This window comes from Vombatus ursinus, unplaced genomic scaffold, assembly GCF_900497805.2.
Source record: "Vombatus ursinus unplaced genomic scaffold, bare-nosed wombat genome assembly UNPS02014797.1, whole genome shotgun sequence".
Classification (NCBI taxonomy): domain Eukaryota; kingdom Metazoa; phylum Chordata; class Mammalia; order Diprotodontia; family Vombatidae; genus Vombatus; species Vombatus ursinus.
This window is the reverse complement of record NW_020954575.1, coordinates 1,885,175-1,900,369: the sequence shown is the minus strand read 5'-3', so window position 1 is coordinate 1,900,369 and position 15,195 is coordinate 1,885,175. Positions and strand designations below refer to the sequence as shown.

The window sequence follows — 15,195 nt, the reverse complement described above, 5'->3', positions numbered from 1 at the left end:
GTTGTTATATGTATCACCTTCCCATATAGGAATGTAAACAGTTTAACTCATTGAGGCCCTTATAGTTATTCTTTACTGTTTATCTTTTTACGATTTTCTTGAGTCTTATGTTTGGATGTCAGATTTTGAAAGTCCTCAATTTCATTAAATTTCCATTTTTTCCCCCTAAAGGATTCTGTTCAGTTCCACTGGGTAGGTTATTCTTGCTTATAATATCCTTGCTTGTAATCCTTGTAATCCTAGCTCTTTTGCCTTCTGGAATATCGTATTTTAAGTTCCCACTCCTTTAATATGGAAACTGCTGTCTTGTGTGATCCTGACTGTGGCTCCACAATATTTGTTTTGTTTCTTTCTGGCTGCTTGCAGAATTTTCTGCTTGATGCAGGAGCTCTAGAATTTGGCTGTAATATTACTGGGACTTTTCATTTTGAGATCTCTTTCAGGAGGTGATTGGTGGAGTTTTTCAATTTCTATTTTACCCTCTGGATCTAAGATATTGGGACATTTTTCTCTTTATAATTTCTTGAAATATGGTGGCTTGGCTCTTTTTTTTTTTAAGTCATGACTTTCAGGTAGTCCAGTAATTAATAAATTATGTCTTCTTGATCTTTTTTCCAGCTCATTTGTTTTTGATGAGATATTTCACAGTTTCTTCTATTTTTTCATTCTTTTGACTTTTTTTATTGTTTCTTGGTATCTCGTGAAATCATTAGTTTCTGGTTGCTCAATTTTAATTTTTAAGGAATTGCTTTCTTCAGTGAGCTTTTGTAACTCTTTTACCCTATAGCCAATTCTGTTTTTTAAGGATTAATTTTCTTCATTGAATTTTTGTACTTTTCCATTTGGCCTGTTTTGCTTTTTAAGGATTTCTTTATTTCTGTGAATTTTTGTGCCTGTTTTACCATTAGGCCATAAGTTGTCTTAGGTTGGAAAAAATTACTCCTCCTGATCTTTTGTTGGCTCTTCCACTTCAAAATTTGATATGAGGCATTATTTTAAAGTTCTTTGGAGGGGAATATTGGGACTATACCATCTTGGATTATTCATTTAGAAGTGCTTTGGATCTCTGTGGGGAAGGAAAATAGAGGTATAGTATTTGTGGGTACTACTTATGGATATTTTTGTGTGGTTTTATTTTGGTAGGTGTTTTTGGAAGCAAATGGGTGTTGTTTAGAAAGGGAGGTATGTTTCAAGTCTAAATCAATATTTATTGAGTGCCTATTAAGCCTGGCATGGTGCTAAGCAGTGGGGGAAAGAGTGACAGCAATTATCTTAAAGATCAAAAGCATATAAAGTGCTACCATACTTTAAAAAGTAGATAATGGATAAAAACAAGCTCTTATAGTTAGTCGTTTAACAATTATTAAGCACCTACTATGTTCCAGGCACATTCAAAGAAAGGTAAAAGATAGTCTTTTGTTCTCTAGGACCTCACAACTAATGGAACAAGACTGCAACCAATCATTCAACATTTATTAATGCATTAAAAGAAGCTGGGTGGAGGAGAGGATTCTGGGAAGATGCTGGAGTAGGTCACAAAATTCCAAGCTCTCCAGATTTCTCCCACAAACAAGATAAAATAGCACCCAAGGGCAAATGTAGAGCAGTAAAAATTTGGGGCTGTAAAGAGTTGGGGCAGAACAGTGGTCCTCCTGGAGCAATTGGAGATCAGAAGAAAAATCTCTGGACCAAGGTTTGGTCCCTGTGAAGAGTAAACACCTCCTCGCTAGCTCCACTGAATCACCTAGAGGCTCACCCTGGGGCTAGCTCAGTGGGCCCCAGCCACAGGAACTTTCACCTCCAGGACAGTGTGGGGTGTCCCGTGTCTGAGCTGCTGTGCTGCAGGTTGGGCACAAATAATCCATGTGAACATTTAGGGTGGTTTCTCTAAATTTGTGCATCTTGAATTTCTTTTGAGCTATTTCAATTCAGCTTTGCTCACAGAGCACAGTACCTTCTCTGATGAGAGCACACCATGTTGGGTGTTTTGGTGCCAGTGTCTTCCATGCCACGCAATCATTTCCAGAGTTCTTAAGAGAGATCTTGAGAAATGGAAGAAAGGTTGCTGATAAAGGTTGCCAGACCCAACTGTGCTGCTGAGACATAGCTCTGGGCTGGAAGGAGCCAACACCTGGTGAGGGCTGAAGCAGTGGGATGGGGATGCTGCTGGCTGTGGGCACTTACAGGAGGGCAGAGTTGTTGGTTTTGATTCCAGGCCAGAGAGGAGAACTGAAGGAGGATCTGAGGCCAGAGATACCATCCACCATACCCCAGGACTGAAGGTGCTTACAAAAAATAAGTTGCTACAAATAAAAAAAAATGAGCGGGCAAAGGAGAAAGAATCCAACTATAGAAAGTTACTGTGGGAATAGGGAAGATTGGGGTTTGTTTTCAGTGGAGGATGCTGAAGCACAAAAAAAACCTCTCCTACCCCAAAGATTTAGGTTATTATTGTCCTTCATTCTCAAAGAGGACCAAAATGACATCACTATGTTAGAGTCAAGTTATGATCCGTCCTACTATGGCTTCTCAGACCAGTGTGAGCTTGGAATGCTGTGCTGCAGGTTGGGCACAAATAATCCATGTGAACATTTAGGGTGGTTTCTCTAAATTTGTGCATCTTGAATTTCTTTTGAGCTGTTTCAATTCAGCTTTGCTCACAGAGCACAGTACCTTCTCTGATGAGAGCACACCATGTTGGGTGTTTTGGTGCCAGTGTCTTCCATGTCACGCAATCATTTCCAGAGTTCTTAAGAGAGATCTTGAGAATGTCCTCATATTGCTTCTTCTGGCCACCATGTGAGCACTTGCCCTGTGTGAGTTCTCCATAAGATAGTCTTTTGGGCAAGCGTATGGTTGGCAATCAAACAACGTGGCCAGCCTGTTGGAGTTGTGCTCCCTGTAGTAGAGTTTGAACGCTCGGCAGTTTAGTTTGAGAAAGGCCCTCAGTGGCTGATAACTTATCCTACCAGGTGATCTTCAGAATTTTCCTGAGACAATTCAAATGGAAGTGATTCAGTTTCCTGGCAGGGCACTGGTGTACGGTTTAGGTTTCACAGGCATACAACAGTGAGGTCAGCACAACAACTCTGTAGACCTTCAGTTTGGTAGTCAGTCTAATACCTCTTCCCTCCCACACTTTCCTTTGGAGCCTCCCAAACACTGAGCTAGCTCTGCCAATGCATGTGTCAACCTCATTATCAATATGTACATCCCTGGAAAGTATACTGCCAAGGTAAATGAACTTATCCACAGCATTCAAAACTTCTCCATTTGCTGTAACCATTGGTTCCACATATGGGTGGTGTGGTGCTGGCTGATGGAGAACCTGTGTTTTCTTGGTGGTAATTGTTAGGCCAAAATTAGCACAAACGGCAGACAAATGATCCATGCTTTGTTACATCTCAACTTCAGAGGCTGCATTGAGTGCACAGTCATCTGCGAACAAAAAAAACTTGCACCAGCATTCCCTCCACTTTGGTCTTGGCATGTAGCCTTTTCAAGTTGAAGAATTTGCCATCAGTGTGTTAGCTGACCTTGATGTGGTGTTCATCCTGATTGAAGGTGTTTGACAACATGGGTAAAACCATCATGCCAAAAAACATGAGAGCAAGCACACAGCCTTGTTTTACTCCATTGGTGATTGGGATCAAGAGCATCATCCATTATCTAGAACCCAGGGAAGCATGCCATCATAAAATTGATGTACAACACTGATGAGCTTCTCTGGGCAGCCAAATTTTGACATAATTTTCCATAAGCCATCATGACTGACTGTATCAAAGACCTTGGTCAGATCAACCAATGTTTTGTACAGACTTCTGTTCTGATCTTGGTATTTCTTCTGGATTTGTTGGGCAGCAAACACCATATCAACCATTCCTCAGCCCTTTCTGAAGCCACACTGGCTATCAGGTAGATGACCATCTTCCAGGTGAAGGATCAACCTGTTAAAGGAGTCTGGCAAGAATCTTGCCAGCAATGACTAAGAGAGAGACCCTCCTGTGATTGTCATAGGACAATCTTATTTCCTTTGCCTTTATACAGATGGACAATGGAGGTGTCCTTGAACTCCTGGGGGATAACCTCCTCTTGCTATATAACCCAGAAAATTTCAGTCAGCTTTTGTATGAGCAATGGACCCCTGCCCCCACCTTGTAAATCTCAGCTGGAATAGACTCAGCACCAGGTGCTTTGCCACACAAATGGAGCCTAATGGCATTCAGAACTTTTTCTTCAGCTGGAACTTCAGTTAGAGAGGGATTGGCTTGAACCTGAAATAAGTGGTCTGTGGCTTCAGCATTGATTGATGATGGACTGTTGAGAACACTATGGAAGTGTTCAGCCCATTTGTCTAGGACAGGCCTTTACAACCTGTGGCCCGCCAAAGGATTTTGGGGGACCTGTGAAAAACGTAATGTTTTCCTCCATGGTCCTCTAGGATCATGTCCTTATCATTAATCCTTGTGGCTCCATCAACACTGAGTAGTTGAGATATAGTATAGGTCTTTGGCCCTTAAGTAGCCTTCAGGGCATCAGAAAAAAAAACAACAAAACACTTTAGATTGTTACTATCAGCATAAAACTGAATTTTGTCTGCCTTCTTATTGAGCCAAGAATCCTGCATCTTTCTAAGCTTTGCTTGTACTTCTGATGGAATTAAATCCTGCCTTCTTAGAGATGGGTGAACTATCCCGTGGAGTTCTCGTTTTTCGTTTAGCAGCTTCTGAATTTCCCCATCATTTTCGTCAAACTAGTCTTGATGTTTGTGACTGTTCTGACCCAGAAGAGCAAATGCAGTGCTGTACACCAACTCTCTGAAAGCTGCCCACTCCTTTTCTGCTCCTGTGTTGCCAACTGTGTGTTGGGTCAACTTTATATTCACATTAGCAACAAACTGTTCCTGCTCAGAGAAGTGCTCCAATCTGTTGACATTAATTCTTCTGGTAGTCATTTGGGCTTGGGGATGCTGCTTTTGTTGAATGAGAATATTTAACTTGGAGAGGATAAATCTATGATCAGTCCCACACTCTGCTCTATACATTGCCTTCATCACTCTTACATCCTGTCTCTTCTTCTTACAATCACATAGTCTATTAAAATCCAATGTTTGCTGCAAGGGTACATTTCTGAAGTTTTATTGCATGGAAGACAGTGTTTGTGATGAGAAGGTTATGGGATGCACAAGTCTTCAGTAGTAAGTGACCATTGCTGTTTTTAACTCCATTCTTCCCAAAGACTCCCTCCTATATCTGGTATTCTGAGCCTACTCTGGCATTAAAGTTACCCAGAATTATAAGCTTGTTCTCTTTTGATGCATTGATGGTAAGGGTTTCCAGGTCTTCATAAAACTTTTCTTTGACCTCATCAGGGTTGGTCATGGTGGGAGCATAGGCACTGATGATGGTAGTATGTTATTTTCCTGCAAGTGGCAATCGCATTGTCATTAGCCTGTTGTTCACTGCTTTTGGTAGGCATACAAGCTTGTTGACTAGATTAATTTTGATTGCATAACCTATGCCAGCTTCATGGCACTCCCCTTTACTTCAACTACTCCAGAAAACCGTGTATCCAGTTCCAACTTCAGTAAGGTGGCCTTTATTTGCTAGCCTTGTTTCACTCAGGGCTGCTATTTGGATGCAATACCTGCTGTAACAACAAGAGCTGTTCATCTTTCAGGTCTACTGGATTTTGTGTTGTCTATAAGTGTGTGCACATTCCATGTACTGATAGTGAGTGGAATCATCTTTTCAGAAGTTTTTGTACTTTTTTTTTGTTTTTCGACTACAGGGTGGGATCCGTGCCTGCTGTGGTAATCAGGCCTGGGTTGGGTAAGCAGGCAGTTTTTTAGAGCATCTTTTCTAGCTCCTTCCTTGTACCAGGAGGTGAGAAGTGTAATCTTTAAAAATCTTCTCCGAAACCCAGGGGGCTGCTGAATTCCACTGCTGCTTCCAGTGAGAAGACAATCCTATAGCCTGGGCCACCTGTGTGTAGGATTGTGACCATGGCTCCTAGAGTATCCTCATCTACTGTTTTGTCACTTGCCTATCGCCATTTGACTTTGAGATAGGTAAAATGGTACAGGTAATATCTTTTGATTCATGTATAAATTGGATTTAAGTGAGGGTGAGTTGCAGGAAGTTTGTTGGTCTCACTCTCTTCCAGAATCTTCACAGTCCAGTGGTACAACAGAATCAAGACGGCTGGTGATGGCTTGAGATGCAGTGGATGACCTTGGTGTCTTCAATGTCTAACCAAACTCTAAGTGCTCCACAGTGCCTGCTTCAGCTGCCTTTGTGGCTGTTAGAACAAATTGTTCTCATCTTCCCATTCCACCAGAGAAAGTCTTCACATGCTTAGGGTAGATATGTTGCGGTCTGAGAGGTTGAGACCCCTCAAAGACTGGAGTACAGGACGGGGTCATCTGGAATGAATTCACAGACTCAAGCATTCTTTAAGTCAAGGTGGCAAAGATTTGTTGTTACACTTTTTAGCGGGCAAGGATTCTTAAGGAACCTGCAAGAGACTGAGGATGGAACTAGGGTTTATATGGAAAAGGGCATGGGAAAGGAATGCCAGGGACACTGATGAGGTAATCTAAAGTTCCAAGTGTCTTTGGGAGCTATGGATGAGAAAGTACAGGGAGTATACTGTACAGGGAGGGAGATGACAGAGGTATGGATCTTGGGAGTCTGGCAGGAGGAAGAGTCCTTGGGCTGACCAAGGACAAAAATCCTTGGGCTGGGCAAGGCACCCCTCTCCCTCTGTCTTGATGAAAGAATGCTCTGCAACAAGGGAAAGCTTTCTCACAAGACAGGAACTTACTAAGAAATTGGGAGGCTTCCAGAGACATGATCTGAGGGCTGGGGCCTGAGCAGCTCAGCACTGTCTCACCCAGCTTTGTGTAGCTGCACCAGGGAGAAAGATAAGGGTCTTGCTGGGGCCCACGCATGAGTAATTGCTAGGGACAGTGTCCTTGGGCTGGGGCGTGATTGTCAGAGACAGTGGTTCTGAGACTGGGGAGAAATGGGGGTCCAAGTACAAGCACCCAAGCATGCCATCAGATATACCCCTAACTGACCGAGTTTGAGACCCCTTGGTTACCTTCAACCTTGTTTAGCCTGTCTGCCGAAACTGTTTACCCAGATGTGGCCACTGTGTATCCTATAGCATTTTGGAGCCACAGGTGAGAGTTAGGTGGATCAGGTGGACACCAGAGGTGAAAAACAGCCCTGAAAATGGCTTGTGAACCCTCACTCAGAGGTACTAGTCTTCTCTGAACACACCCTACACCCCAGCCATATTAATTAATGTTATTTTAGACTATTTAAAATTACTAGATAGCTTAAGGTTAGAATATTGATGTGTTGTAGGAAACGATGAGTTGGTAGACTTAGAAAAATAGAGAAAAACTTGGACTTATGAAGGAAGAAGTTATGTACCTTCATAGGACAGATAAGTATAGTATGGTCATACATAGATTCATATAAATGTATATGTTTACATATGAGTATGATTATAGATATCTAAGTCTATGTATGTATATGTAAGTGTATATATGTTTGTATATATCTTGCTGTGTATATGTGTATATATGTATAGGGCTGTGTGTGTGTGTGTGTGTGTGTGTGTTGGCACTTAATTGTAGCCTTTTTGGGGAGAGGAAGTGGGGAAAAACTGATGGACAGCTCTGTGCACAATGCATAGTATTTATTATAAAGGCTTTCTTGAAATGGAAATTTATTGGTGTGTATTTTGTTATATCTTTTTTTTTTTTGATGAGGCAATTGAGGTTAAGTGACTTGCCCAGAGTCACACAGCTAGTGAATGTTATGTGTCTGAACCTGGATTTGAACTCAGGTCCTCCTGATTCCAAGATTGGTGCTCTATCCAGTGCGCCACCTAGCTGCCTCTATTGTTGTGTATTTTGAATCCTCTCTTATATTCTACTGTACATTCTTTTTTCTTATTCTGTATTTAGTTTTTAATATTTAAGTTATAATATGTTTCTTTTCCTTTTTTTCATTGTGTTTTTAAGTTTAAAATAAATTATAATAATAAAAAAAGAAGCTGGGGGCGGGAGAGGCAGGAGAGGATGACTGGTGGGGGCTTAATGAAGTCCAGAAGCCCTGCAGGTAGAAAATAGTGAGGTAGCTGCCCTGGGAGTTATTCTTAAGTGAATATGGGAGGAGCTCTCAGATATCCATTTTCCAGCCTCTGCTATCAGAGGGTGGTGGGATGGACAGGGATTCCTGAGGAGATATTAGTTTCAGAGCTGATGTAATTTGAAGGATGATTTATTTTGGAGACCATGATGAAGTCCAGGAGAGCAGCCAGGTGGGAATTAATTTATATTAATAGTGATTAACTCATTAGCACAAATTACACTAAATAAACCTTAAGTTATCAGATTAAAACAAACTAAGTTAAAAGGCCTCAATCTTGCAGAACACAAAACAAGTAAATATTTTGAAGAAATGGAGCTCAGGAAAAGTTCATTTGGTAAGAAGCTCTGTGGGGAGTGTTCTACATGTCGTGGAGGAGAGAGGTAATTCCAAATACTTGGCGATGAGGAATGGTATTAAGAAGGGCAGTGAAAGAAGAGGTGAGGAAAGAAACACAGAAAATAAAAGTTCTTCAACTTCTCTTTTATTTAGATCTAATTGAAATCACATCAATACAGTATTATTATTGGTGGTTCTGCCAAAACCTTAGAAGTAGTTTTTTAAGTAGCATTCTTGTTTTGTAATGGAATTTCATCTTACTAACTTTACTTTGTTTTTGTAAGTGACTACCAGAATTCTCATTTTTTGAGTAATACAACTGAATTATGGAAGAGGTGAGAGGAGGAAATGAAATTCAGATTTGATATGGGTGATCTACATGCACAAAATTGAGAAGTTATAATATTTCAAAAGATTTTTTTAGTGTTGAGAAAAATAATCTGAAGGTTTATAGTTATTCATTGTGTATGAGATTCTTGTTAATAGTTCAGTGAACAACCATTTCATAATTTTTGAGAACATTCCTTTGAGGGAAAGGTAAAAATTATCATTCTAGATAGTTTCTGAACCATATACATTGTGATTTTGCTCCTAGAAATATAAGAAAGTCAGTTACAGGCGCCATCTGAAATGAGGGAGAGTTGGCTAATAGTCTATCCACTCTATTGATATAATTCTGCCATCTGAGACTTCCAATGACTATGCTTCCAGTGCAGCTGTCTTAGCGCCAATTGCAGATTTTCTGTTTTGTCAGTTGGTTAACTCGCATTTATTAATGCCCTGCTGTGGTGCCAGGTACTGTGTTTGGTACACTTGGGTATACAAAGAAAGGCAAAAATGAATTCCTGCTTTCAAGAACCTCATGATATAATGGAGAAGACAAAAGGCAAACGATTATGTACAAATAGGATATATGCAGGATATTTTGGAGCTAATCTCAAAGGGAAGGCGCTAAAATTAGAGAGGATAAGACTTCTTTCTGGAGGTGAGATGAGAGAGAGAAGGGAGCTTTCAGCGATGGCCTCATTTTTTTCTGTAAAATATGAGGCAAGGTTTTCAGCTGAGAGGGTGGAGACAGTGGGACCTGTGGGCAGTTTGAGGAGGGATCAAAAGGTTTGGAAGAGCCTCTGTGGAGATTGGAACAGTGGTTTGATAGAATTGTATAAGGATTGCCTAGCACCATTGAGAGCCTCATAGAGGTTGTGTAACGTATATTTGTAGTGAAGCCAGTAAGAATGGTTATATGTAGTCTGGAAGAATGAGGAAACAAAAAATAATTGCACTTTCAGGAACTGTTATCATGGCAAGGAATGTCAGGACACAGACATAGAAGAATGACTACCTGCTGCCTCTTAGGCAGCTTGTAAAAGGCTTTAAGTGCCAAACTAAGGAGTTGGTAGTTTATATTAGAGATACTAGGAGCTTCAGAAGGTTCTTTAGTATGGGATTGACTTCATTAGCCCTGTGCTTTAGGAATATCAGTTTGGAAACTGTCTAGAGGATGGATAGGAAAGGCTAGAACAAGGAGGTAGTTAGGAGGAAAGCCTCTGTGATAATCCAGGCTCCGGGAGATCAAAGCTTGAACTTGGGTGGTAGCCATGTGAATGGAGTTACAGTTATGAATTTGAAGGATATTGTTGAAGTAGAATTAATAAAATTTCACTGTTTTTTGGCTATGGGAGGTGAGTTAGAGGGAAGAGTCAAGGATGACTCCTAGATTTATAATCTGGGCACATGAAAGAATGGTTGTGCCATTCACAGAAATAGGTGAGTTACGAGTGGCAGTTGATGTAGGATTAGAGGAAAGACATAGTTTTCAATAACTTTGTTTTTAGAACATTGAGGAATAAGCACCACACAATACTTTGTAGGTAATCTTTGTCTGACTTTTGACATCACAGTATTCTTACTTATTTTCCTTTAGCACTTTGTCATTTTGGAGAAGGAAAGTGTATATCTTACTCTTTAACATGTTAAGTTGACATGGTTATCAAGTGCCTGGATAGTCTATCTTCACCATCCCCTGTACTTAAGATATAAAACTTCAGCTGTACTTATTAATTTAATCTTGGGCTAATAATTTACTCTTCAGGCTTCAGTTTCCTTAGGTGTAAAATGAAATCAGGTATACAAGTATTTATTACATACATACTTATGTGGCTGGCAGTGTGCTAAGCACTAGGGATACAAAGAAAGACAGTCACTGCCTTCAGGGAACTCACAACTGAGAGTGTCAGAGGGCTGATGGTGGTGGGGACATGCAAACAACTGTGTACAAAAAAGATAGGTACTGTATAAATTGGAGATAATCTAAGGAGGAACGCACTAGCATTAAGGAGTACCGGAAAAGACTTCATGCAGAAGGTCGGATTTTAACTGACATTTGAATGAAGTCAAGGAAGCTAATAGGCAGAAGGAAAGAGTTTCAGGCCTGAGGGACAGCCAGTAAGATGATTAAAGACGTATGGTTCTATCATCTTCTAGTTCTTAATTCCTTGTAGGCAGAAGGAAAGAGTTTCAGGCCTGAGGGACAGCCAGTAAGATGATTAAAGACGTATGGTTCTATCATCTTCTAGTTCTTAATTCCTTGATTCTATGATTTTTATATAATAACAATGATACTAAGATTATAAGTTCCTTGAGGGACTGTGTTTCTTATTTATATCTCCAGTTCTTATTACAGTGCCTAGATGCTTAATAAGTGTTTATTGCTAATGCATGTTTTTCCAAAGCATTTTCAGTGTATTTAAGCAATTCATCAAGTTTAGTAAGACTTGATTTACCGGTAAAAATCTGTCCATTTGAACTCAGCAATAATTTGAGCGACTGCTATGTGCAAGGGAGTGTGCTATATATTTAGGAACAATAAAGTCAACATATGACGCTTTCTGTTCTCATAGGGTCTAGTAGGTGGATAAGGATAACATGTACTGATGACGTTTTCGGTATTTAAGTTTATTATATATTCAAATGAAAATAATGTAAAACAAAAGATAACCTTGTTTTGAAAAAAGAAAAAATATTTCAATGGATTTTTTAAAAATTTAGGTATTCAAGTGTTGTAGATCTCAACCTTTTCAACTCTTGTGAATGATTTTATGTGCTACATAGATTTTTGTTGGTCAATAAAATCTGTTCATCATTTATCACATTTTTTCCATGTGGAAATGTGCCCACGGTACTGGCAAATAAATTAACTTTTGGAATACAACCTATTAGTAAGTTGAGAACTCACTTTAGTTACTATGTAGGTGAAATTCTTTTATTCCTTTGTATCTTATGAAATATGGATTTTATTTTTGGCTTTTTATTCTTAGCTTCTAGCACAACTTTGCACATTCTAGTTATTTAATAATGCATATATGATTGATTGAATATACACAGTTCAGTTTAATTCTACAAATATTTGTTAAGAGCCTATTCTGTACAGAGACACAATTCATATAAGACACTACCCCAACCCTCATGGAACTTTGATAAGAGAATATGATATACAGACAAATAATTACCGTATTAAAAAGTATGTAAAAATTATTAGAGAGGTACAAAACAAAAAGCTACATGGAATGTGAGAGTAGAGAAAGTCATTAACAACTTGAAAAATCAAGTCTTTGTGAGAGAGGTAGCATTTCAGTTAGTCTTTGGAAAGACTTTTCAGGGTAGGTAGGAAGTCAGTGGGTTGGGGAGAAGAGGAGAAAGTATTCTAAGCATATGGAATAGGATAAACAAATTCATTTTACTGTTGCTTATTATGTTATGCATCTTCAGGGGACAAAGAGTAGCTAATTTTGGCTAGGATTTAGATCCCACTGTTGAGAGCTATGTGAAATAAAGGCTGGGCTGATAGAGTTGCTCCATATGATAATAGGCCTGTCCTGTCAGACATAGTCATTTGAACTTTACTCAGGCAATAAAGAGTCACTAAATATTTTTGAGTGAGTAGAAGAAGGTTATGATCAGATCTATAGGTAAGGAAATATCATTACTGTGATGGCATGAATGATGAGTTAGTATAGGGAGAGAGTAGAAGTGGGAAGACACATTAGAGGGTTCATTTATTAATCTAGGCAATTAGTAATGAGAGTTCATAATACACTGGTGGTCGTGGAATAGAGAGGAGGATACAGATTCAAGATCCTGTGGTTGTAGAATGAATGGTATTTGTTAATTTATTGGATATGAGAAATATCAAAATTTGCTTCCCTATCCTTCCCCCCCCCTTTTTTGAGGCAGTTGGAGTTAAGTGACTTGCCCAGGGTCACATAGCTAGTAAGTGTCTGAGACTGGATTTGAACTCAGATCTGCCTGACCCTAGGGCTAGTGTTCTATCTACTGCACCACCTAGCTACCCAAAATTTACAATCATAGATTTAGAATCTCAGACTTAGAATTTTTTTTTTTTTTTGCTTTTTGGTGAGGCAATCAGGGGTTAAGTGACTTGCCCAGGGTCATACAGCTAGTAAGTATCAAGTGTCTGTGAGGTCAGATTTGAACTCAGGTCATCCTAACTCCGAGGCCGGAGCTTTATCTACTGCGTCCCTTAGCTACCCCATTATTCCCTTTTTCATACTATTCATATATTGTGCTTCAGCCAAAATGTATCGTTTTTTAAACATGTACATTCCAACTTCTCCACCCCTTTGCCTTAGCTCATACTATTCACTGTGCTGAGAATCCCACTCCCTCCTTCCCTGGTCTCACACCTATTAAAATCTTTCAAGGCATCCCCTCAAATACCATTTCCTCCAGGAGGCCTTCCTCAGTCTCACAAATTGTTAATCTTTCCTTGCCTCACATACTATTTTGTTTCTGCATTTTAATAGTAGTGATAACTACCATTTAGGTAGCACTTTAAGGTTTTTCAAAGCACTTTACATATGTTGTCTCATTTGATCCTCACAAAATCCCTGTGAGGTAGGTGCTGTGATTTTACTGATGAAGAAACTGAAGCTGGGAGTGGTTAAGTGACTTGTCCAAGAACACATAGCTAGTATTTGAGGCATAATGTAAATTCAGGTCTTCCTGGCTACAAGTCCAATACTCTGTTGTCTGTGTAACCTACTAATGTGCTTTTTCTATACCTTAATTTGGAAGAGTAAAAATGTATATGTTCTGTAGTTTAAATTTTTTTCCCTTGGTTCACTTATTCTTATTTTTATTTCAGGGTGAAAAAGTCAACTATGAGAAGTTCAGAAACTGGCTACTGCAAAACAAAGATGCTTTCACTTTTTCCCGATGGCTACTGTCTGGAGGTGTTTATGTTACTCTCACTGATGATAGTGATACCCCTACTTTCTACCAAACTCTGGCTGGAGTCACGCATTGTAAGTAGATGCTGTTCTTGTTTTTGATCATTTTCTGCTTTGTTCACTATTTTACCATTGCACGTTTTACAATTTTTAGAAAGAGACCTTTGGGTTTCACTGATAATGGTGACATTTGACTGGTTGCAATTTGACTTGTGGCTTGAGTCAGGTTCTTGGCAGTCAAACATTGTTCTGAGGGAGTGATGGATTTCATGTTTGACCCAGCTGCAGATCTAGATGGTAGTGAGGTGTCCTTGTTTATGTTTGGGGTCCTTTTTCTGAAATAGAAATACATTTTCTTTGGTTTATCTTCTTTCTTCACTCATTGCTACCACTGTCAAGGGGATGTACAGGGACATCTATTGATTTTCTTTTGATAGATGGGTTGGAAATACTTGCTTTCATTTTGTGATGTGCAGTAAATTAATGCTTTCCTCTGTTTAATCTAAGTATGAGTGAGCACTCTGTTTGAATAAGTAGTGTTTGTGGCCTAAAGTAAATGTAGGATCTGTGGGTGTCATCTAGGTTTTTCACAAAGTATAGCTTTCCTATGTTGATGTCTCTAAACTCATTGAAAATGACATAGTCAAATCTTAGGTGAGGTCTCACTGACTTTACAGGTGACATTTTCAGAATTATCAGTGAAGTTTGTGTGTGTTAATTATGATATCAAAATCTGATTTCTCTTGAAGCTAAATATGTGGCGAAGTTTTTAAGAATATAAGATTAATTTCAGGCTAGTAATATTAGGGGCTCAGAAGAATGTTAATTTAGATTAAATGCCATTCAGTTAGTCAGCAAGCATTTATTAAGCCACTACTGTGTGTTTGGGATTGAGATATGGTATGCGGATATGAAGACAAAAGTGACATAGATTCCAAGAAAAGGAATTATATTCCGGGTATGAAGAAAAGCGTGGAACCAGGAGATAGAATTTCATGTGTGTGGAATAGCAGGGTTCAAGATTAGTTGAGTTAGTGAGGTCAGAAGCCAGATAGTAGAGATTGAGAAGAGAGTGAGAGATCAGAAAGTAGAGGCAAGGAAAGCAGACATGAGTTTGGCCTTTTGAAAAAGATGGAGAGATATACAATGGTTTCTTCTGTTAGTGGATGGGTGGCAAGGCCTCTAGAGTGTTTTTAAAGGAGAGTAGAGACTTAACATGTTGATAGACAGTAAGGGAAGAACCAGTGGGTAAGAAAAGTTTGAAGATGCAAGAGAGAAGAGGGATTGTTTGATTTTGGAGGCAATTGACTTGAGATAGGAAGGAACGGGATCAGTGGTATCCATAGAAAGGTTTGCCTTGGCAAAGAAGGGCCACTTCTTCAACATAGATTAGAGTAAAGGAGGAAATGATGGGGGACATGTCATGAAGTCATCAGAATGCA

At 39.4% G+C, this 15,195-nt stretch overlaps 1 protein-coding gene across 1 annotated transcript in view; it reads left to right on the top strand.

Moving 5' to 3' along the window:
* The window catches only part of USP32 (ubiquitin specific peptidase 32), a 260,532-nt gene that overhangs the window by 113,267 nt on the left and 132,070 nt on the right, over window positions 1-15,195 (top strand). Inside the window, exon 5 of the mRNA XM_027870297.1 lies at window positions 13,669-13,828. Coding sequence (XP_027726098.1) covers window positions 13,669-13,828 — 160 coding nt within the window. The remainder of the gene's footprint in view (window positions 1-13,668; window positions 13,829-15,195) is intronic.